Here is a 25,880-nt window from a genome sequence, read left to right on the forward strand (position 1 = left end):
TTGTCCTATTGTTTCCACAAATATATTTTTATTGTTAGAATTAATGATTCAATTGGAAATACAGAAAGTATGATGAAATAATTATATGAATCATCTCAAAAGAAGAAATCTTCTTAATAATCACATGACATGGTTATACAGTATTAAGGCTGATTTTTTAAAAAGCACACAAACACTCTTCTTGCCTTAAATAAAATAGGTAACATTTGTTGAACACTTACTCTGTGCCTGGTACTGTTTGGAGCAGCTTATATATATTAAATTAGTTAGTCTTTAAAGAACACCTATAATTTATCTACTGGTGTTATTTCCATTTTGCAGATGAAGAAACTGAGACCAAGAGGATTAATAACTCTTCTATGAGAATACAGTTAATAGATGGCAGAACCAACATTTGAACATGGGTAGTTTGACCTGAGAGTCTGCGTTCTTAGTCACTAGGCTCTTAATGTAACAAAAATAAAGAGCTAACCAGGAATAAAAATGAAGAAATATATTTAAAGGAGTTTGACTCCATAAGAAACGTGAGACCTGAAAATATGTCATACTCCATTTAGAGCATTTTAAAATTAAACACAGACACTTGAAAAGAAAGAATATATGGGAACATGGGCAAAGAACTTTAGGCAAAGAGAAACTGAAGATCAACAGAATACTTTCCTTGCCTCAGCAACGATGAGGAAGGCATGAAGGTTCATTTACAAAATGTATTGGAGCCTCACCACAAGCTCTAACTCCAGGGTCTGTGCTGCTGCTATAGAGGAAACTAAATTATAGTTTCCCTTTTCGGTAATGAGTGGTTCTCAACCAGAGTTGGTTCTACCTCCCTAGGGGCCATCTGGGTATGTGAGTTGGGTGGGGTGGTAGAATATTTTTGGTTGTCACAATGACTGGGGGAGCTAGTGGCATTTAGTATCCGAGGAGCGAGGATGTTAAACATCCTGCAATGCTCCAAACAATGAAGAAATGACCTGTCCAAAATGCCAACAGCACCCCAATAAGAAACAATTCTGTGTTGGAGAAAGTGTATTATTATAGGACTCTACTGTACGTTTTTACTTAGAGAACCAAAGGAAAAATTAAATATGTCATTGGCAAACTTCTGTGTGGCATTCAAGAATTTAAAGCAAGTATCAATTAAACAGCGTTCCATTACGTTTTAGAACTGTACCACGTTTGTTTATATTAAGACTTGTTTATGGTGGAAATATGATAAACATTTAAAAATATTTCTCATACCTCATACTTGATTAGGAAGTTATAGAGGGTCTCAACATCTTGAAAATTACTGTTGGGGGCCAAAATCCTAAACAATAAAATAAAAACAAAGGAATGGGAATGAATGATTTAAGAAGAAAACAATACCTCAACTTTTCCTCAAAAACATATTGTAAGAGACAACTAAGCTTATTAAAATGTTTACAACCTTTTTTAGTTTTTATTTATCAAGAATTATAAAACCATGAGCTTAATTCAACACAATTTATTAAAATATTTTTGCTTATTTATATTGATAACTTACATCATCAATTAATCAACAACCATAAGCATTCTTATGTGAAATTAGAGTTCACATTTTGAGTTACAATGATACAGATTTCTCAAAAAGTGGCGAGAAATGTGAAGTGCATTTACACTCCATATCTTTTAAGCTGCAGATAAAGCTTGAAGATTTCCCACAGAAATGTTCAAACAATTCAAACAGACAATTGATTAACTATCAGACAACATAAAAAGAAATCCTAATACAAGATTTTGTGACTAAATTCAAATAACATTGTTTGAACTATCAGTCTAGCACTCTATGAAAAAACATAGTAATCAGACTATGTCAATTGTTGGAAATAACACTGATTCATAAAAATAACACTGGAAAATAACGTAAATAACAAAAATATAAATATGTAAATAACAAAAACAAAGATAACAAATGAAAACAAGGAAGAAATAAAAATAAAGATGGAAACATTTTTCCTTCTAGCAGTAAAGTATTAATTTTCATTTTTTTATATTAAGTATTTTTTAATCCTTTCAGGATGAAGAATTTTTTTTCTTTTGACAAAAGAAAAAGAAAAGGAAAGCAGTCCTTTCATTATGGTATAGTGGCTATGACCAATGTCTCCCTGGGTTTCTAGCTGTGTGACCTTGGGTGAGTTCTGTATCTGTTAAATGAGGTGGTAACTGACCTTACTTCATAGGTTTACTGTGAGAATTAAATGAGTTCCTATAAGAAAAGTCTTTACAGCAAGCACTACATATATCAACTATAATAGTAACAATAACAACTATTATCATCTAATAGTTTCAAGCAGCAGACTAAGTGCATGATGATCTAACCACTGAGAAATCCAGCCACCTCAATTAATTCTTAAATTGCAAGTGTCTTTTCATTACAACAGTCTCTCTATATCCTCACATCCTTGCCAATGCCTGATATTGTCAGACGTTAGAGTTAACTGATCTCAGAAACCTTAATTAGATCTTTGAACTAGTTGGCCTTTATTAGATTTGTGGAAGAGCTTTCATAAAAATTTTTCAGGATACAGTCAAATTTTTAAAGGGGCCATACTCCTTTGGAGGAGACATATCCAGAATATCTAAGAACACAGAAAAATCCGCCTAAGAACACCAGTTCCATGGAAAAAGGTTTTCTCCCAATAAATAATTTTAAAACATAAATAATCTCCTAAAAACAAGAACAAAAAAGACAGAGGATAATATACTGGGGAGAGTCCATAAGTAATTTGCTTAAAAAAAATGAAAACAAAGCTATCTAGATAAGTTAAACCATTCTTTTAGAAAGGCAATGGGAAAAAATAGTGCATTCTAACTTTGTAACCTAGTGGAAACCAACTATCCCCAACATGGAATAATTTACACCTATTCATTTTTATGGCTTTGGAAATAATCCAAACTGTCCATAAAAGAGGGTAAGGAAATTACATTGAAACAAGATGTTTTATATTAAGAGCCTTATAAATTCCAAGCTGATATCACAGAAGAAAGTTCTTTACTAGAGAATGAAATTAACGTTTCTCTGTCCTGAAATACTTTGCAGAAAAACTGGTTTTAGGTAAATGAGTCATTTATCTAAGGTAACACGTCATATTCAAAGTAAGAAATAATGAAAATAATATCTTAGTTTTCCAATTAGCAAAAAATTGAAAAAATTTTTAACTCCCAACCTGGTTTGATTTTTTAACACTTTTACTGAGGTACAGTTTACCTACCACAAATTCACTCATTTTAACAATTTTTAATAAATTTACAGAGCTGTACAACGATCACCACAATCCAATTTTAGAACATTTCTTTCACTCAAAAAAGACCCCTCTTGCCCACTTGCAGTCAGTCTCTGTTCTCACCTCCAACCCCCGCTCCAGGCAACCACTAATCGATTCTCTGTCTCTGTAGAGTTGCCTTTTTGGACTACATTATTTTCTAAGTCTGTAAGTTCTTTCCCTCTTTCCACCACAAAAACATAGTTCTAAGTATATATAATATTATACCATAATACAGAGTCCAGTGACGAGGCAAATTCTAGTGGATAATGGTTAAACCTCACAAAGTATTTGTTAAGTAAAAAAGCAAGATGCATACTAAAGATCCCGAAATCTGAACAAGAGACCCTTTATTCTCTCGTTCAATAAATATTTGAGATCTACTATGAGCCAAGCACTGTTCCAGGACCTTGGATACATCAGTGAACAAAAAGACAAAGATTCATAGTAGGCCAAAGCATCATAGTTCTAAAGAGCATATGAAAGAAAAAAACCCTGACCAAGCACAGGAAGATAACGAAGGAAAAAAAATATCTTATTCTCATCCATTTGACAGTCTCTTCTTCCCACTTTTCAATTACTACTTGTAAACAAACAAGTGTACGAGTTATTCCTGTGATGAAACACTGGAATTTTAAGTTTCCAAGAAAGAAGTCATTTGCTCCAAATGTATAAATACTTGATTATTTGACAAAATATCACAGAATTATATTCTAATGAAGAAAAGTTATTGGTACGTCAGCATCATTTCCAGATATATTACTGTTAGAATAAAACTATACATGTTATTTTTTGAAACTAGAATATACATTATAGGATTTGTATATGTGTACATAAAATTTGTTATTCTTAAAGAATGTTTTGAGGTAAACTGAATTCCAAATAAACTAGACAATCTTTATTAAAATATACTCAATTTATGGTTGAATTTAGACTTCATTATGTTCTATGAACTCTATGAGTTCATAAGAATGGAATTTGACCTGGTATAAAAAAATTGCCAACTTTTACTAACTAGAAGTACAGCTTGTTGAAAATACACAAAAAATAAAATGGAAAAAAATGGTTTATGGACTTTCATGCCTTAGTAATTCCCCACACAAAAATTCTTGAGAGGTCAGCCTTCTCTATAGCTTTCTCATTTTTTTTTCTTACACCAGTATGAAGACAAAAGACTCTTAGAATGAAAGTCCTAGAGTTACCCTTCAATGGTAACTTTTAAAAAGAATAATAGAATGAAACAATTAGCTCTTAGAGGAGAGAAAATGAAATATTTGTCAGAAAATGGCCATTTTTTATTTATAAATATATCCACATTTGTCCTTTCAAGAGAAATTCGTAACAATAAGTATTTACCAAATGCATACTATTTTCTCAAACGTATATTATACTAAGAGCTATGGAATATAAAAGAAACTTAAAAGACATGGTTGCCTATCTTCAAGTTGTTTACAATCTTGAAATTTCACTTTAGAATTTTGGAATCAGAATTGGGAAATAGACATCCAAAGAAGGATTTAATCTGCTGCTCACAGATAACTTACAAATCAAGTCTGATCTGAATGCATTTTGGTTTTTTTAATAACAGCATCAACAATAATACACAATGTCTTATTGAACACTTACTCAAAGTCTGACACTGCTACATATATCATCTCTAATCCTTTAACATCATGAATTTAATTATGTGACCTGGATCAAGTTATCTACTTTTCTGCACCCTAGCTCCTCACCTATGAAATGAGGAGAAAGTAGTTATTTACAGTATAAGGTTATTATATGAATAAAATAAAATAGAATAATATATCTGAAGTGTTCAGCACAACGCCTGCCACATGACAATAAATAATAGCTGTTATGAAAACCAGTTTTCAGATGTAGAAACCAAGGGTCAGAGTTGTGAAAAACACCCAAGATTACACCGAGTGATGGTAGGTATTCAAATCTCTATTGGTTTGACTCTTGGAGCCCACGCTTTTTCCACTAATAAAAAGGATCACCACCACCATATTACTGCCTTTAACTGATTTTACAAACTCAAATGAAATCAAGTTCTTTTAAAATAATTAGAGAATTTTATATGCAAGCAAAAAAACTCTTTAATTTGCCTTTCATCAAATGCTTCTGGCAAACTATTCTGTTTACATTCAAACACTAAATCTTTGTAGTTGTTGTATCTTTCTGAAAGCCACAAAGGAAGTTAGTAGCAGAACCAACACGCACTAGAAGTCCTGACTCTTAACCACACGAGCATTTTGAATTTTCCATTAATCTATGAGCAATTAGCATTAAGTAAGCAACATGTTAATATGAACTAAATTTCATTTCCATCTTATCCGATATTAGATAAATATTGATGGATTTCTTTAAGAAAAAAAAGACCGTGCCACTCAAATTTTTAAAAAGAGACAAAAGTTAATAGAATAATCTGACTAAAATAAAAAATCAAATAATGCACTAAAATGGACTAATTCTTAAATTAGTATTTTAAAAATTCAAATAAACTTTTCTCCTATTTAGGAAAACTAAAGCACCCGACTCAAGAGTGGGGAAAGGTCTAGAATATTCAAGTTTAATATCTAATTCTAGAAATTCAAAAGAAGAGAGAGCACTTTCTTGGATATTTATAAATCATAACTTACATCCCACAGAACTGAATAAATTATGCTCTCTGCTGGCAAGACAAAGTTTTACATTAATATAATATTTAAAATAGTTTTGAGGGCCAGCCCAGTGGCATAGCGGTTAAGTGCGCGTGCTCTGCTGTGGTGGCCTGGGGTTCGGATCCCGGGCGTGCACCGACACACCGCTTGTCGAGCCATGATGTGGCGGCCTCCCATATAAAGTGGAGGAAGATGGGCACAGATGTTATCCCAGGGCCAGTCTTCCTCAGCAAAACAGAGGAGGATTGGCAGATGTTAGCTCAGGGCTGATCTTACTCACCAAAAAAAATAAAATAAAAAAATTAAATAAATAAATAAAACAGTTTTGAGTGTGTGAAAAAAATTAAAGATAAGTTTAAAAAGTAATTACATGGCTTATTTCACTTAGCATAATGTCCTCAGAGTTCATCCATACTGTAGTATATGTCAGAATTTCCTTCCTTTTAAGGCTGAATAATATTCCATTGTATGTAGATACTGCATTTTTGCTTATCCATTCATCCATTGATGGACACTTGGCTTGCTTCCACATTTTACCTACTGTGAATAATGCTGCTATGAACATGGACATGCAAATATCTCTCTGAGACCCTGTTTTCAATTCTTTTGTGTATATATTTAGAGTAGTCAAAAATCATAGAGACAGACAGTAGAATGGTGGCTGCCAGGGGTTGGAGGGAGGGGGAAATGAGGAGTTACTGTTTAATGGGAATAGAGTTTCAGTTATACAAAATGAAAAGAGTTATGGAGATGGATGGTGGTGATGGCTGCACAACATTATGAATATATTTAATACCACATTAATATATTTTTAAGAATACTTAAAAATGGTCAAGACGGTAAATTTTATGTTATGTGTATTTACCACAATAAAAACATTGGATAAAAAAAGTAATTACATGGAGTAAAAATGTTTGTTTACAGCATGATTTTAAAAACTCTTACATTCTCTAAAGCTAAGAACTCAAGACAAATACTATTATGAACCACTATTACATCATTATCGAGGACACTATTATTTATTCAGCAGCTACCTAGTGCCAGGAACTGAACAAATGTTATCTCCTTTAATCTCTACAATTTAATAAAGCAACTATTATAATCTCCATTTTACAGAATAGGAAATAAATACAAAAAGGCTAATTAACCTATCTAGGTGACAGAGTTAGTATAGAGGAACTAGAAATCAACTTCAGATCATCCTGACCCTCAAAGCTCTGTTCTTCTCATTTTAATACAGTGACATGCCTGGACAATACTATCAAACTAGATTTTGCTGATGATGAATTTAAGTTGTATTACTGATAAACTGGGTAAAACTTTATCAACTCGACAATTAGGAAACACCAGGAAAAAAAAGTCTTAGATCTTAGAGTATCCATTTTTTTGGGGGTCATTTATTACAAATAAAATTAAAATCATGTGTTTCTTTAGTTAATTGGTGAAATCAGTTATACAAATGGGAGATAACCATCAGCCCCATATTTTGAAAGAACACTATATATAACTAAAAATGGTAAGAGGGGCCGGCCCTGTGGCATAGCAGTTAAGTGCGCATACTCCGCTGCTGGCGGCCCAGGTTCAGATCCCGGGCATGCACCGACACACCGCTTGTCAGGCCATGCTGTGGTGGCATCCCATATAAAGTGGAGGAAGATGGGCACAGATGTTAGCCCAGGGCCAGTCTTCCTCAGCAAAAAAAGAAGAGGATTGGCATGGATGTTAGCTCAGGGTTGATCTTCCTCACACACACACACACAACAAAATGGTAAGAAATAAAATTAAACAATTTAAACAAAATAAATTGCTATTTTATGTTTCTGTTTTCCCTTCAGAGACAAAGAACTTTGCAAGCTGATTATAGTAATTCGATGCAGGTATTAAATATAAGAACTTTTGAGTAGTTTGGACAAGATTAATAATTAAAATTTGATCTATTCAGAATATTGAAAATCTTTTTCTTTTATGTCGGTGGTGGAAACAAGAAGAGTTTATAGGTAATTCTAATGACTACATTTGAAATTTAATTATAAAAGCAATTCTACAGAAGGAAAATATTTTGATAGTTAAAGGAACAGATTATATGGCTTACATGTGGGCCGGCCCCGTGGCTTAGCGGTTGGGTGCGCGTGCTCCGCTGCTGGCAGCCCAGGTTCGGATCCCGGGCGCGCACCGACGCACCGCTTCTCCAGCCATGCTGAGGCCACATCCCACATACAGCAACTAGAAGGATGTGCAGCTATGACATACAACTATCTACTGGGGCTTTGGGGGAAAAAATAAATAGATAAAAAAATTACATATGGCTTACATGTGTGCTAGACATAAACAGATGTACAATTAGAATATACTGACAAATACTTTTTGTAGAACCTTTTTTGTAGAACCTTTTGCAGAAAGGTTAAAATACTATATATCCATATACTTTTCACTAATCCTCTTATATGGGTCACCAGCCTCTTCCTCCAGTGTATTTTCTACATTGGCATTTAAGCATAATAATATAATGGCTATGATCACAGTCTCTCTGGAGTCAGTCTGCTTGAGTTCAAATCATAGTTCCACCACTTTCCAGCTGAATAGCATCAGGTATGATACTTTACCTCTCTGTGCCTCCCTTTCCCATTTGTAACAGGGACAACAATAGTACTTATCTCACAGGGCTGTTAAGAGAATTAAATGAGTTAATATACATAATGTACTTGGAATAGTTCTTGGCTCAACAAAATCATAGCTATTATTATTATTCTATCTCTCATAAAACACCCCCAATTATCACCGTAGCTTGTCAACTGAGAACTAAATGAACATTCAGTTCAAAATGGGGACTTGTTCTCTTCTTGTAAGGCCTGTCCAGTAGTGAACTTGGATGTGATCTACATGAATGGTAATGATTGTCTCTCCTTAGTCCTGGATACTGATGTAAACATCAATAGAAGTAGTCAAGAAAAATGAAAGGCAGAAGATCACCAATATGTAACTAATAGCATTTTCAATCCCTTCTATTTATTGTAAATAAGGTAAAAGTGGAGCCAAATTCTAACAAAACCACGATTATTATCAATACAGAACCCAATCTGTAAAATATGCTCTGGATATAAGGAAACATAGGGACTATTCCCTACCCATTGGCTACCAACTAGATGAAAGCAGACTGTTTCACATTACTAGGGTCCAGGAGCACACCTGGAAATAAAAGATGTTACTGATAACTAGCTACAGCCACATTACTGGACTTTGCTTAGCTATGTTGGCCAACACAAGACAAAACATGCATATTCCTAGTCTCAGTTTTATCTTGATATTACTTGGGTGAATCTATGGGAACTGAGGTCAATGCCACAATTCATTCCCAGAAAAGTCATGGGAAGTGAACTTGAACTATTTGGAATTTCTGACTGATGAAAAAACAGCTTATGTTGTTACAAAACATCTATCTCATTAATTAGGTTTAGTGTTCAGTTAAAAGTCATTTTCAGAAATTTTTAACTATGTTCACAAAGCAGCATATTCTTATCTTGGCTAATGAGTCTATGAAGATAAGGTGTTTTCTAACTGCAAATTCAAGCCTCTGTCACATCTTCCGTGATACACTGGTCAAGTATTGGATGAATGGATCTTCGTAATTGAGGAGACGTTTTTGGCAAAGACATCTGCATTGGGTTGGTGAAGCTAGGTCAGAAGACCCTGGGATCCTGTAGCATCATTCAGAAAGTTCTGAAAAATGCAGCCATGATGTGTCCCAAGAGTTCTGTCACAACACTCTGAGTTTCCTCAAATCCAGCACTTATTTTTGTTATTGTGCCTTGGCTACTGTTATGGGCTGATATTCATATATTAAAATTCGTATGTCAAAGCCCTAACCCCCTGTACCTCAGAATGTGACTGTCTTTGGAGACGCCTATAAAGAGGTGAAAGTTAAAATGAGGCCATTGGGGAGAGCCCTAATCCAATCTGACTGGTGTTCTTATAAGAAGAGGAACTTTGGACACACAAAGACACCAGGGAAACACACGTACAAAAAGAAAGACCATGTGAAGAGGCAGCAAGAGGGCAGTCATCTGCAACCAAAGAGAGAGGCCTCAGAGGAAACCAACCCAGCTAGCACCTTGATCTCGGACTTCAGCTTCCAGAACTGTGAGGAAATAAATTTCTGTAATTTAAGCCACCCAGTCTGGTATTTCATTATGGCAGCCCTAGCACACTAATACAGCTGCCATCCCTAAATATTAGTGGCCCAGCTTTGGGGAGCCATGGACCTCCTGGTTAGAAGCAAGATGGAACATTTCCCAGAACCTGAGACCGATGTGGAATTCACTGAGTAGTTAGTTGCTAAATAACTACTTTATTTGCTTTGCTTCGTAGGATTATGCTTCCTGCTGAAAGATAACCTTACTACTTGAGACGGTACTGCTGGAGGCCAGGTCTATGCTTAGCACTAACAACGTCTTGAAGGTAGCCGGATGAGCCTGACAAACAGGCTCTTCTACTTAGGGTTGAGGCCCCTGTGGGGCTCAACTAGGTCTTCAATGAGTCTATGCCCACTATAAGACAAGATACTGTCAGCTAAATCTGCATAACACTCAATCACAGATTCTCCTAACACTTTACGAATGTTATTTCTTAATGATAAATTCTGCCTCACTACCAGGTACCTACTATCTTTCCATGGTAACATGGCAAACAGGATCTCTCTAAATCACAAGGAAGGGGCAGAGGGAAGAAAAGAGCTCAGGGGGAAAGAAACAAAAGATTGAGTTATCTTGTGCTGCCACCATCTACTGCTGTAAAATCTCAATATATCCAGTCAGAGCTGAGACAATTCTATTACTGCCTCATTACAAGCATACCTCACTATATATAGAAATTGTTGATCTATACATCAAAATATTACAGAAATGTTCTATTTAGAAGAACCCTGAGGAAAAAATTTTTGAAGAGCAAAAAATCCTTTTGTGATACAAATACATTTAACCGACCAACATTGAAAGTGCATCTTATTTAAAATATATTAGACTTTTTATAAAACGAAGGCAACTCAAATCAAGATACCACCTCACATCCATTAGGATGGCTACTATTTAAAAAAAAACAAAAACAGCCAACAGCAGATATTGGTGAGGATGCAGAGAAACTGGAACCCTTGTGCACCATTGGTGGGAATGTAAAATGGTATAACTGTTATGGAAAACAGCATGGTGGCTCCTCAAAAAATTAAAAATAGAATTACCACATAATCCAGCAATTCAACTTCTGGGTATATATCCAAAAGAATGAAAGCAGGGGCTCAAAGAGATATTTGTACAACCATATTCAGCAGCATTATTCATAATGGCCAAGGAGTAGAAGCAACCTAAGTGTCTATCAACAAACGAACGGATAAACAAAATGTGGTATATATGTACAATGGAATATTATTCTGCTTTAAAAAAGAAGGAAATTCTGACACATGCTACAACACAGATGAACCTTGATAACATTATATTAAGTGAAATAAGCCTGTCATAAAAGTACAAATATTATATGATTCCACTTATAAGAGGGCAAACTTTGTTCAGCAGAAAGGCCTTTTTGAGGAACCAGAAGACTTTTTAGAATTACTGCAGTGAAAGGGTCAAGAATAACTTCACATGTCATGAATTACTATTTTTTGTTGTAACTCTTATGTTCATTATGAATCATTTTTTTTGCTGTAACTCTGATATTTATTATGAGTAGTTTTATCTTTTCATGTATTGTCTAAGAAACATTCACACTGACTTGACCCTTTGTTTTCTCCAGGAAATCTGAAACACAAGCTCTTCCCTTACCTTGTGATCTCCTTTAGCTATAACACGTCCTTCTGCTGTTTTTATTCCTCGCCTCCAGGCTTCCCCTTAGCCTACTGATGTCTAACGTCTGCCCCAACACTCTCATGAAACTACCAATGACAAATTCACCAATGACTTCTACGCTGCTCAATTTAATGGACACTTTTTAACCTTATCTCATTTGGCCTCTCAGTAGTAATATGAAACTGTTAAAGATTCTTTTTCTTTTGGAACTCCTTCCTTCCTTGATGCCAGTCTCTTGAACTTTTCATTCTATCTTTATGGTAATTCATCTTCAGTCTGCTTTTACAGATCTGTAATATTAAACTGGGCTAATCCACTCATGCTGCACAGGCACTGGCCAATAAAATAAAGGCATGAACACTCCAGCACTGTTCAAAGAAAGATGTCTTGAGTCCTCTCATCCTGTTTCTGCCCTTGTCTTTAGTTCTCCACTCCTTTCCAGTCTTCCAGACTTCTACCTCATATGATTTTACCTCAAATTTCTGGCATCACACTTGTCCCTTGGGCTTAAGGACAGTTTCCCATATCTTTATTGTCCCTTTGGTACTACCTAAGACACTATGTGCACTCATCCTCTAAAATAAATCACCATTGTCTTCCCTTTTCTTCCCAATCTTGGAACTACTTATCCAATTCAACAATGCTTTTTAAGTTCTAAGACATTTCTACAATAATCTATTACGAAGTAAAAAATTCAAACAAATGATATATTTTGAAAATGGCCCAAAACAACCAGTTTGCCTATTTTTTTTTTTCTATAAATGATCTGCTGTGTCGGTACATGGATGCTAACTTAGTCTTGACCTAGTATGACTGTGTCATAGGATGGAAATTTTTATTTCAGCTTCAAGATAGGTTTTAACCACTCTTTCAAATTAAATGGCGTTGAAAGTCAGCAATACCACCTCAGACATAGTTTTCTTTTCTGCTTTTATTACCCTAGTTGTTTCATTTGTTAACATCTGTCTCTTGAGACCAGACCACTTACCAATGGAAACCTTTTCTGGAATATTCATTTCAACCAAGGTAATTGGACTCATTATTCTCTCAACAAAATAAAAGGTAGAAAAAGAAATTCAGAAAAACAAATGAAGAAGGTGAATATCCTTCTAAGGCAAATATATTTTCTACTTTTTTTTTGTCAGTCATATAATATTCTTTTAAATTAAATTTAGAAATTTTCTAAAGTCCTATGAAACCAACTAAAAACTACCTATTGAGTATAACTAAATTTAAAGTCATTTGTCTAGTCAGAAAGCTTAGTGTATTTAAAAGTGAGTTCTCTAGAATCAGACCAGTTTCAATAAATCATTCTGACAAGTATAAACTGTGCGACCTTCGGCAATGACACAATCCCTCTGATCCTCCTTCCCCACATGGAAAATAGGTGTAATAGCACCTCTGCTAGGGTTATTGTATGAATCAAATAAGATTATGTAGGTAAAGACCTTAGCACAATGCCTGCAACATAGAGGCATTTAATAAATGTTACCTATTAGTATTAAATTATTACTATTTTTAAATAGTATTAGGTTCAAAGCAACATGCAAGATACTTTGGGAATGCCAAGGATATAAGATATTGATCCTGCCTCACGGAGTTCATAATTTAGGAGTAGAGGAAAAATGTCTGCAAATAATTATAACAGGAGGCAATATGTGCTAAGAACCTTAAGCATTCAATACAAACAAACTGTAAAGTCTGTGTGTAGCAGGTGGCTTCTGAACTCAGAAGGAACCAATGGATAAGATTTTGAAAAATACATGGAAATTTAGAGGTCATTCCAGGCTCTGAGAAGAGATTGTGTCAAGGTTCAGAATTAAGAAAACATGGGGCCTGCCTTGAAAACCACACACACACAAAATTAATTTGGCTTAACTACAAAGTACACTAGGGGAACATAAGACTAAAAAGCTATGTTAGGACCAAGCAGTAGAAAGCCTTGACTCCCAAATTGGAAAGGTTATATTTTAATCAGAAGGCAAAGGGAGAAATTGAATGTTTTTGAACAAAGGGATAAATAAAACAGTTAAAATATGAGGAAACTGAGGACAAAGGTTTTAACTAAGTTGCCCCAAGTCTGGAACCTAAGGAGTAACAGAGCAGTGATCTGAACCCAGGCAAGACGGCTCCAGTGTCCATGTTCCTACCCACTATACAAAATACCTCTAGATATACCACACATGAGTTTAATACCCACCCTAAGAAATGGTTTGTAAATATACTGCTGATAGAGCTTTAGTGATCATCCAATTCTAATCAAAGCCATCAAGATATCTCCTTAGGGAAATAGGAATTCAACGCAAGCAATGTAAACAACACTGAAATCTGTCCAGTTGTGTTTCAATATTTTGAGGTAACTATTAGGTTGACATAATTGACAAAAAGTAGTAGTCTGCACAGAGCTTAGAAAAAAGGATTAAAGAAAAAGAATTTTACCGAAGAGGGGAAAGGCCAACCTATTTGGCAAACAAAACTCTAGAGTAGAAAAGAGATTACTTTAGCTTAAAGTCAAGGCCTCCAAGAGTCAGCAAGAAAACTTGGAGTAATCTAGTTTGCAGTGTAAACTTTCCTCTAGGAGTCACCTAATTCATAAATATTTTGGTTCAGCTGGCAGTTACTGATTTCAATGTAAATAAATAAACAGGCATTCTGATATATCAGCTTATTTTCTTCTAAATGTGGTTACTGTGAATCTGATAAGTTTTCAGTAGGCTGGTAAAATAATATTACTAAACTTGGAAATTTGTGGCTTGAACCTATAACTATGCAATCATGGTGTTAAGATCCAGATGACCTGGTAGTTTCTTTCTCTCTAATTATTTATTTCTGCACTTACTGATTGCTTATTATATGTTAACTCTCAGATGAGGTGGGATGTATCACAAATCAAAACAGAGTTCCTGCCTTGAAAGAGCTTACCGTCTAGTCTCTCTCTACAACAGGTAGTATACACATAAGTACCAACAAGAGAGTCTCCACAGATGAATGAGTTGTCCTTGAGAGAACAGGGTAGCTGAGGTAAAAGGGACGGGAAGAAGAATTTTCACTATTTTTTTCACCTTTTGAATTATTTCTTAAGCAATGTGAAGGCGTTATATATTTTTAAATGATTAAGTTATTTAAAATTGGGAAAAAGAATTGATGAATCAGAAAATAAATGAGGAATTATTCAGAATACAGCACAGAGGGATAAAATAGATGGAAAAAACAAAAAAGGAGTCAAGAGATATGCCTCAGAGAATAAGGAGAGTGAGGAATAGGAATTCCAAAATAAGAGAGTTAAGGGGAATGGGGGAGAGACAATAACTGAAGAGATAATGATTGAGAATTTCCAGAAATGAAGATATGAGTCTTCAGACTGAAGAAAGCACATCACATCTCAAGAAAGATAAATAAAACAAAACCTATACCTGGACATATTGTGATAGAACTCCCAAACATAAAAGTTATAGAGAAAAATCTTGAAAGCATTCAGGAAAAAAAAAGATTACCTACTAAGAAACAGCAATGTGCTGACAGCTGACTTCTCATTTCCAAGAAGATAGAAGATAATGAAATTATATCTTCAAAGTGCTTAGGGAAAATAACTGTCAACCTAGAAACTACACTTAGCTAAATATCAGTCAAGAATGAAAGCAAAATAACATTTCAGTCAGAATGAGAGCATTTCCCACTAACAGAGCTTTGCTAAAAGTACTAAAAAATTTGCTTCGTTAGTTAGGAAACTGAATCCCAAAAGAAAGAGTGGGATGAAGGAAGCAAAGGAAATTTTTAAAAACCTAATAAATATGTTAAAGCTAAAACAAAAGCTATTTTACATAACACATGATTTGTGGGAGGTGGTTTAAAACAATGTAGAACCATAATGTTAGAAATTAAGACATGTTAGGAAATGTCAGGACAAGGAAGATGAGAAGAGAGAGACAAGAATTTAAGTGTTCTTAAGATCCTTGTTTTATTCAGGATCTGAATGATATTGGTATTTTAGACTTTGTAAATCAAGTATGCATTTATTAGTCTAAGGGTAACAACAAGAAAATTAGAAACAAAATGTACAACTTCCAAACTAGTAGTGGGATAAAAGAGGGAATCAGAAAAACTAACAACAATATAGCCACTCTATGATATTCACGTGACGAAATCGCCTAACGAAGCATTTCTCAGAACATATTCCCATCGTTAAGTGACACACACTGTAGTCAAAGAAACTTGGCGTTGTGATTTCTGTCTAATGGAGTGAACCCTAATAAGATTCATAGAAAATAGTTTTTAGAGGATTATTCTGGTAGAAGTACCACCACTTGGACTAAATGGGATAGAGATAATATAAAATGAAAAAAGATCTTCGGACTCCCCTACCTTTTATCCGCAGGAAGCAGGCTGAGAAGGCTCCACAGGTTCAGCTTACTTTTCTTACGGAAAAAGTTCAGAGGTCAAAACCAAGAGCCCAGAGAGCAGAGTCAAGAGCGGCTGTAAATAATTCCCAGGCAGCAGGACTGAGCCCTAATCAAGTGGCAACATGTGCACAGCTGGATTTTAGAATTGCTGGGGATCCTCTGTGCCTCTTGTTTCCCCCCCTTTTTGAATGTGAAGGTGTATAGTAGTTATTCCATGCCTGTCTTGATATTTTATGTTGAAACATGGGGGGAACTAACTTGTCTCTTTAGTCCATTGTAGCTAAGATAGAAAGGAACGGCACTCAAGGAGCCGAACAAAAGGAGTCACACCCAAGGCGTCTCGAGTCAACTACTCAGGACCTGATTTAAATGATGAGATCCTGGAATTGAAGCTAATATCCTATGGGATAAAATTTGGGGATCTTGGGAAGAGGGAATGAGTATACTTGCTATTAGAAGGGATGTAAACTGTTGTGGCCAGAGGCAGACTGTGTTAGATTGTATTTTCCAAGATGGCCACACAACAAGATCTCTCACCCCACAGGTTCTTCTTATAATGTAATATTGACTTTACTCCTATCAACAGGTAGGGTCTATGTTCCCTCCTCCTGAATCTAAGCAGGTCTGTGACTACAAGGAAAATGAGGCTATAGGATTTCTGAGGCAATGTCATTAAAGGCATCATAGCTCCCACCTGATATTCTGGGACACTCTCGGAACCCAGCCTTCAGCCTTTGAGGAAGCTCAGGCTCCATGGAGCTGCTACATGTTGGTGTTCTAGCTGACAGCCAGTATCAGGCAGCCTTTGAGATGACTCCAGACACCATGTGACTACAATTGCACAAGAGATCTCAAGTGAGAACTCCCCAGATGAGGCCAGTCAACCCTCAGAACCATCGGAGAAAATAAATGATTGATTGCTATTGTTTTAAACCACTAAGTTTTGGGATGATTTCTTATTTAGCAATAGATATCCCAGAACGTGAGGGGTGAGGTAAGGGAAATGAACCACCAACTAGATAAACTATAAAGTATGCAATTTCTTTTGTAGTTAATCTTTTGATTGGTTCAGCACAAAGAATTGTTGAACTGCATTTGTCTATTTTTTTCTTTTTGCTTAGTCACATGTTCATTAGCTTTTTACTGAGCTATAAAGTCCTACTGTACCTTAGTTAACTAAGAAAGAATATTTTCCGTATCTCAGCATGTAGAGAAGGGAGGTCAGTACCTCTGCTGGTGGTAGACAGATATGATAGTGGCAGCAGGAACCAATCACTCCAGAGCCCAGGTAAGACACGAACCTGAGGTGGAGTGTAGAAATTCATAAGGAATAGGGCCCCTTCCCATATGAATCATTTTGTCACAGAAGTAGCTAAGTTGAAGAATTGGCAATTAAATTTCTGAATATGGAATTCTATTTAAAATGACTTTCAATGGAAAGTCGAAAATGCATGGGTATGAAAAATATGTTGGCCCAGGTTATAATAAAATTATCTCTCTGCAACTTCTCTGAAAATCTACACATTTATGAAAAAAATTAATTCCTGATTAATGGTATTGAAAATAAGTTGGATTTTCTTTTTTGCTTTGTTTTGTTTGAGGACAGATTGTTGCTTGTACATTAGGCCCTAAGCTTAAAAATGTAAGAAGAATAAGAACTACAGCTTAATTGAATGGAACACACCGAACTGAAGAATGCTTCTATTTCTACACAGGAAGTATTTTATAGGATCATATCCACCTCTCTTTATTGTTTACAACTCTTTCCAAGCAATCTGGAAGAACTGTTGACTTTTTAAAAATAATCCTAGTGATCATGTATTGTGCTCCTATGGTACAGAGGACACCAGGATAAAGTTTCAAAATGCATGAAAAACCCTCTTCTTTTTTACTCCTCCAGATATTCCCACTTTCTCCCTTTTGCTCTTCTAGTCATTCCAACAGCACTGAAATTAAGTATATATATTAAATTTTCTGTTTAAAATACCGAGAGTGGTTTCTATTTTCCTACTTGAGCAATGACTGAAACAGTACTTATTACCAGAAGAGTTATTTGGTACAGTAGCGGAGAAACCATTACCACTTGCTTCACTTGATTCTTGGATCTACACATTCTGAGAAACAGCACCTTATCGGTTACAGCTGGTACAGTAAATAAGTCTTTTACAGGTCACTCCGGTGTTTTTCACAAAGCCACTTCTTTAGATTAGTACATGATAAAGCCAGCGAATTCCACATAGCCATAGTTGCACTTCTTTTGCTATAAAATTAGTGTCTTAGTTGTATGGGATATCAAGACAGTGGCCAAGATATCCTTTAAATCAAGAGATGGAGTTGCTGGCAGAAGCATAGCAGTGAGGGAAGGCAATTCCATATCCAAAGGAGCGTCTATTTCAGTGAGGACAAATCACTGCCCCCTCCATGATGGAAGGGGTCCAAATCACTGCCACTAAGTAGCTTACTGGTCCCCTGGGGAATGGTGCCTTACTGAATGTTTAGCATTTGCCTCTGCTGTTGGCAGTTTGGGCTCTCAGCAGTGGCAGCTGCCAGAGCAGCCTTCATGAGGGAAAGATACACGTTTGCGCTCATGTTATCCAGCCTGCCACTGTCCCTTTGTATATGAGCTCACTGACCAAACCCTGGGGTGGCTAGGGAAAGAGGGTAACTGGCATGTGCAGGTCAGCTGATCTTGTCCATCTGATCACCGAGCATCTCCTCTGCCGTGGGCAGCCTCGGGTGAGTATTCACGTGGGACACAAATACCCTCATCTCTGTGCCCATTATAAGACGCCCACCCACACACCTCTTCTCCAGACTTGCCTGTCACCAATCCTCCAATCTTGTTTTTTTTCCAAGTTTCCAAACAAATCAGTAGTCACTGTTATTAATCAAAGCAGATCTGTCTCTCTGACCATTTCTCCAACTACAGTGGAATTTTAGGTCTCCAGGGATTACTACTAACTCAGAGCCAGTATCTAGTAATCCTCCAAAAGGTCTGAGTATTTCACTTTTTCTAAAATAGAGCCTCCCTAGTAAATGAACGCAAGTCCTTTTGAAGAAGGCTGACTCTTTATACTACCTTATGCTACAACAGCGTACAAAAGTGCTCACACTTTTTAATCTATATTATCAAAAGAGTTCAAATGAAATCTGCATAAATCGCTGTTTAATATAAAAAATATAATTTTGATGATTTTACTTATTTGTCTTAGCTCAACAATTAAGTCGGGGAAAATATATAGCTACATGATGTCAAAAAAAGAACTCGCTTAATGTTGGCAAAATGAAAGATTAATTGGAAAATTTACAGCTTATAGTTTCAGTTACATTATTATTAAGGGTAAGTATATGTTGATTCTAGAAGGTTTATTATGCCATCTTAATAGGGGTTGGCACATCAAAATGTTAGATAATGGCAGAGGTTTCTGCTATACAATAAATATTTATGGAGTGTCTTCTATGTAGAAAACACTGTCCTGAGTTGGACTCAACCTTTTATATTACTGGGAAACAGCCCTGAGGACAATGATTGCATCACTTCTCACTATGGGCAGATGGTTGGCCTACCAAGGTGTTAAAAGTTCTTTAGAGGCACAAGAGGATATTTCTCAAAATAGATGAGACTAATCCAAGAGTCCAGGGTACACTCTAACTTTAAACCTTTTGTAGAACTACCTGCAAGAAGGAATTAGAACTGATCATCTGACTTTATCCCATTTATTTACTACATACTTACTATTTAAGTTAAAATTATTATGACAGCCCTTATTCAGCAACTTTGATTGATTCCCCCCAGTTTCATTTATTTTACTGATGTTTAACCCCATGTATTTAGTTAGTCATTTATGCCATCTGCTTTGCTAAAGATGTAGTGTTTGGTGGTTTTAGCATTTCTTAACATAAGACTTAGTAGCAGTGAATTTTAATCAAATAGCAGATCAATAAATCATTAGGTAAAAATAACCCGCTACAAAGCAAAAGGCAAATTTAAAAGAATATTGATTTTAAATAAAAACAATTCCAGGGCCAGCCCTGATGGCCTAGTTTTTAATTAATTAATTAATTAATTATTTTTTCCCTCCAAAGCCCCAGCGGATAGTTGTACGTCATAGCTGCACATCCTTCTAGTTGCTGTATGTGGGACGCGGCCTCAGCATGCATTCTAGTTGCTGTATGTGGGACGCGGCCTCAGCATGGCTGGAGAATCGGTGCATCGGTGCACGCCCGGGATCCGAACCCGGGCCGCCAGCAGCAGAGCGCGCGCACTTAACCGCTAAGCCACGCGGCCGGCCCCCTCCTCTGATTCTTAACCAGGCAGCTCATGTCTACCTCACAGACACAAAATCATACAACACTTTCATTGTTGTTTTGAATATTAGCTTTCAAGCAGAAGCCGGAAGCCGCACACATTGATACATGGTATGCCTCATAGTTGAGGTACATGACCTTTTAGTTAACTTTGTAGAGATGCCAGTTTAAGCACAAAACATACATAGACATTTAATAATATTTTTTGATTAATGTACAAGTAGAACTTTTCTTACTTTTAGAATTTGCTATATGAGTCTCCAATTAATTTTCCACTCCAAATGAAACCTTATAATCTTTATATACTAAGCAAAAGGTTTTTGTTATCTTGAGAGTCACCTGATCAATCTATTCATAATTTTACTAAAGTATAAAATGAGACTAGATAATAATGACCTAAAAAGAATCTTAAAACACTTTTATCTACATGGAAAGAGTATTGACTCTGGTTCTCTAATGTTTAGACAAGGAAATCATTAACAAAAGTACTCAAATTAATCCTATATACACATAAAAGGAAAGATGAGAAAGAGAAAAGCAGGGGCCGACCCAGTGGCATAGTGGTTAAGTTCTCGCCCTCCGCTTCAGCCACCCAAGGTTTGTGGGTTCGGATCCTGGGCGCAGACTTAACGCACTGCTCATCAAGCCATGCTGAGGCAGCGTCCCACATAGAGCAACTAGAAGGATGTACAACTATGACACACAACTATCTACTGGGGCTTTGGGGGGAAAAAAGGAGGAAGACTGGCAACAGATGTTACCTCAGGGCCGATCTTCCTCAAAAAAAAAAAGTTCTCATTACAAGAAAAAATTAAAAATGCAAAAAAAGAAAGAGAAAAGCAATTTCTAAACCAACTGCATATCAGTTCATTAAAGTCCCTTTCCCACCAAAGAAGAAAGTGTGCAGAAAGTATAGGAATCAGCAATATTGCCCACTTTTCAACTTTTGCAAAATTAGATATTCTGCTCCCAATTGTATAACTGTATGGACAACTGCTCCACCAATATTTTCAATCTTAACTTCAATCTTAACTTACCACAATCATGTTTAGAGGCATATTAAAACTGAAATACACATTTTTAAACATTTCAAATGTAACATAGCTTTAAAAAGAAAACAAAGACTAACACTTGTAACAGTTTAAAAAGTAGTTTCACCTATATCATCTCATTTATTCTCTGAAGAAGGCATTAGGATTCTCATTTAAAAAAGAAAGAAACTGGCTTAGAGAGGATTGGTGACATGCCCAAAGTCAGCTGCAAAGGGATAAATCTGCAACTAGAAGCCCAAGCTCTTAGTTTAACAAACACATTTTCATTCACTTCTTTAATTGAAGAATCTGGTCAACAGGTCACCTTATTATAATATAATACCATACATGATCTGCTATGATAAATAGAACTAGAGTTGACATATATTCACTGAGCATGTATCTCAAAACCAAATGAAACTATTCCATTTTAACAAGCATCAAAAAAACGCTAATGAATTTTCAGTCACTACAAAGTTGAGTGTAATTTTCAGTGTTTAAAAATTTAAAAATCCACCTTCTCTGATTTAACATAACTGTTTCTTAAAAGATTTTAAGACCACATATACACCTGACAAAATAATATAATTATTAACCTCTATTACTTTTTTATTTAAACGCCTAATACCTGAAGGGTAAAAAAAAAATCCTTGCAATTTTAGTAGTTTCCTGTTGATTAATGAATCCTGAAATGAGCAAACTTTTTATTCATAATGCCCTCTACTGGTAGCTCAAGAGGTTCTAATATACTGATTACAGGAGGTTGGATTAGTTTATTCAAGTGTAGTTCCCCATCACCTGCCTACAAATCCCCTGGAAAGCTTGTTAAAAATACAACTTCCCTCCTCCACAAGGTACCTACAGATACTGTGATTTTTCGAAAGCCTGGGGTAAGATCTAGAACACTTTGTTTTTACAAGTTCCCCAACAAATAAGTGGAGAATCACTGGTTTGATTAGTTATACCGAGACCTGACTCTCAAAGCACAGTAACTTTGCAAAAAGCTCTGGGAAGGTATCATTATGCCTGTTTTATAGATGAAGCCTGAGGCTCAAGACAATTTACCCCAGGTCACATGCTAAAAAGTAGCAGAGCCACTAATATTTTCTTATTCTTGGAGGTATGTGTCCTTAGGGGAAAGAATGACAAAATTGTATCAGCCTTAAAATTCAAGTTTTTATTTCTTTAGATACAGCTGATGTAAGCAGTACCTGCTATCCCTTCTCAATCCTGGCTCCACATGAGAATCACCTGGGGAGCTAGTAAAAATGCTTATGCCCAGGTCCCACTGCCAGAGATTCAGATTTAATAGGTATAGGCTAGGGCCCAGCCACTGTTCTTTTTTCTAAAGCTCCCAGATGATTATAATTAGCCACCAGGGCTGAGCATCACTTAGGCCAGTGGTGCTCGGCCTTTACATGCATAGAATCACCTGAAGGACACAGACTGCTGGGCCCCTCGCCAAAGTTTCTGATTCAGTAGGTCTGGTAGGGTTTGAGAATTTGCATTTTTAACAAGTTTCAGGTAGTGATGATGATGCTGGTTCCACACTTTGGAAACCACTAGTTAGGCATACTGGTTAGTGGTTTTCAAACTTGCTTACACACATTAGAATCACCTGGAGAAATTTTTAAGCTACTGATAGCCAGGCACACCCTCAGACCAATTACGTCAGAATAGCTAGGGTGGGGGGACCCAGGCATCTACCTATTTAAAGTTCCTAAAATTAAAAAGTTTCTCTACAGCAAAGGTTTATAAAACTCATTAATATGTGATATATAGTGATTTTCCAAGAGGGTTGTATAGTACACAGTATTTCCAAAGCTTTTTGGATCAGAAACACTCCTGTCAAGGCACATAATTAACGGCTTTGAATGTGTGAAATACTAGCCTATAGGATGAAGTGGAAACTGTGTTGTGTGGCGTACAAGACATTCCCCTCCACAGTGGATACAGCCTCATCTTTTGCCAAAACCTTCCTCCCTCCACTACGTGTGTCCCTATTAAAATATTAATAACTTTCTATTACAATTATCTGTTTTAATGTGATTGTTTGCATTATTTCTACAAGCTCTTTGGAGTCAGAGGCTGTACCTTATTTATCTTTGATTCTCCAGAGCCTACTATGATGCCAAGTATAGCTGGGGCTCAATAAACATTTGTTGAGTAACTGCATACACATTGATATCTCTACTTTTTGTAGAAAAGGTGGTGTCAAACGTAGAATGTGCAATAGCTTTTACATAGCTAAAATCAGAACTGAATATTTCTCCTTCATAGAGCTACTGTTATTTAATATTGTTTTTTGTGTGTGTGTGAGGAAGATCAGCCCTGTGCTAACATCTGCCAATCCTCCTCTATTTTTGCTGAGGAAGACTGGCCCTGGGCTAACATCCGTGCTCGTCTTCCTCCACTTTATATGGGACGGCCACCACAGCGTGGCTTGCCAAACGGTGCGTCTGTGCGAGCCCGGGATCCAAACCAGTGAACCCTGGGCCACTGCAGTGGAGTGCACGCATTTAACCGCTTGTGCCACTGGGCCGGCCCCTAATATTGTTTTAAATAAAAAAGGGACTATTCGAACTTAGAGATGATATTTAACTTGCCCTGGGATCTGCCACATCTTCAATTTATTATTAACTTAAGGATGGCAAAAAGCTTTGGTAATTTTTTTTTTTTTTTTGTGAGGCGATCAGCCCTGTGCTAACATCTGCCAATCCTCCTCTTTATTTTGCTGAGGAAGACTGGCCCTGGGCTAACATCCGTGCCCATCTCTTCCTCCACTTTATATGGGACCCTGCCACAGCATGGCTTGCTAAGCAGTGCGTCAGTGCACACCCGAGATCCGAACTGGTGAACCCTGGGCTGCCACAGCGGAGCGTGCACACTCAACCGCTTGTGCCACCGGGCCGGCCCCAGTAATTTTTTTATTCTAAGAATCGTTTAGCCAACTATGATCCAAAAAGAGGTACAAATGCTTTGTGCATGAACAGTGAGATGAAGTTTCCAAAAACCCTTAAAGAGAAAAGGAAAAACAAAAACAAAACCTACCGTCGTTTTGAAAATCCAAGTTTTTCAAACTTGGACATCCTAAAATCAAATCAGTTTTCATTTTGTTTTTCAATTTATAAACAATAGTATTCTTCTGTTAGGAAGCTGCATATCTAATTCAGGTCAAGCAATTTTGGTATATATCAAAAAAATTTGCAAGATTAAGTTTAGTATTCTTCTTTAGTGGCACAAAAGAAAACATCTGACTTCATGCTATAAAGGTGCTACGGTCCATTCTACAGCTTTCTGGCACTATGTTTTCTGTATGCTTCACAAATATTTAAAATAATCATATATGTTTAAGTCTCAAAGCATCATAAGACTATGCTGCTTCTCAAACTTTTTCAGTTTGTAGTACTGTGAGACTGTGTTGGAGGAAATCAATCATGTTAACAAATATTAACATATATTTGTTTTAACAGGGCAGTGGTAATTGACATAGATTTACTCAACAAGTAACTATCGAGTGTCCATTACGTGCCAGACACTGTTTCAGGAGCTATAGTTACACAACAAAGAAAATAAAGTTCCTTATGAAGCTTACAATCTGGTATATTTTTTTCTAGAAAGGAAAAAAGTGGAAACACTCTTGTGGTCCAAACTAGAAATAGGGATTCTTTGTGAGGGAGAGAGAAATCTAAAAGCCATTAGTGTATAAAACTTGCTGAAAGACTTCCAGCAACTCTGAAAAAGCTGATAAGCCTACAAGAAAGAGAAAATTAATAAATAAATGAAACTTTAATTAGTGTTTACCTCTGAATTCCTTCAAGAATATCCTTCACAGCTGCCATTAACTTTTGAAGATATACAAATGCTTCTTCAAATGATGCTATTTTTGAAGAAGTCAGAGCTGAATCTGAGCCTAATCTTTGAAACACATCCATGCTAAAATAGAGAAAAAGAAAAGATACTCATAGGTACACGTGCATATTTATTATAATCCAAGTATTTCCTTTTATAATGTATAAAATAAGGTAATATTTACAAATCATCTCTCATAATGCTGATCTATTTAAATTAGAAATAAAAGATAGTGAATGTCCAGGCTACCATTTCATGCAAAGGATCTAGGTCAACAAATATACGGGTCTAATCCAAAGTAATACTGTAAAAGCTGTGTAAATAATGTTTCATTCTAAGAGACCACAAGAGATGGAAGGGAAGTAATATTATCAATCTACATGCAGGTCGGTACATAAGTACTGACAGTACGCCAGTATAAGGATGAAGAAAAAAATTAGATATCAGATTGTTTGCTGAAACTGGAAGTTATAAATGTTCATATACTTTACTCTGGTAATTCTAATTTTAG

General features: G+C 36.0%; 1 protein-coding gene across 3 annotated transcripts in view; it reads right to left on the reverse strand.

Moving 5' to 3' along the window:
* SWT1 (SWT1 RNA endoribonuclease homolog) overlaps window positions 1–25,880 on the reverse strand; it is a 93,226-nt gene that overhangs the window by 14,111 nt on the left and 53,235 nt on the right. For all 3 annotated transcript variants that reach the window (XM_058539872.1, XM_058539871.1, XM_058539873.1), the window contains 2 exons: window positions 25,322–25,453; window positions 1,240–1,306 (listed from right to left, as the gene is read on the reverse strand). In XM_058539872.1, coding sequence (XP_058395855.1) covers window positions 1,240–1,306; window positions 25,322–25,453 — 199 coding nt within the window. The remainder of the gene's footprint in view (window positions 1–1,239; window positions 1,307–25,321; window positions 25,454–25,880) is intronic.

Source organism: Diceros bicornis, chromosome 4 (genome assembly GCF_020826845.1).
Source record: "Diceros bicornis minor isolate mBicDic1 chromosome 4, mDicBic1.mat.cur, whole genome shotgun sequence".
NCBI classification, from domain to species: Eukaryota; Metazoa; Chordata; class Mammalia; order Perissodactyla; family Rhinocerotidae; genus Diceros; species Diceros bicornis.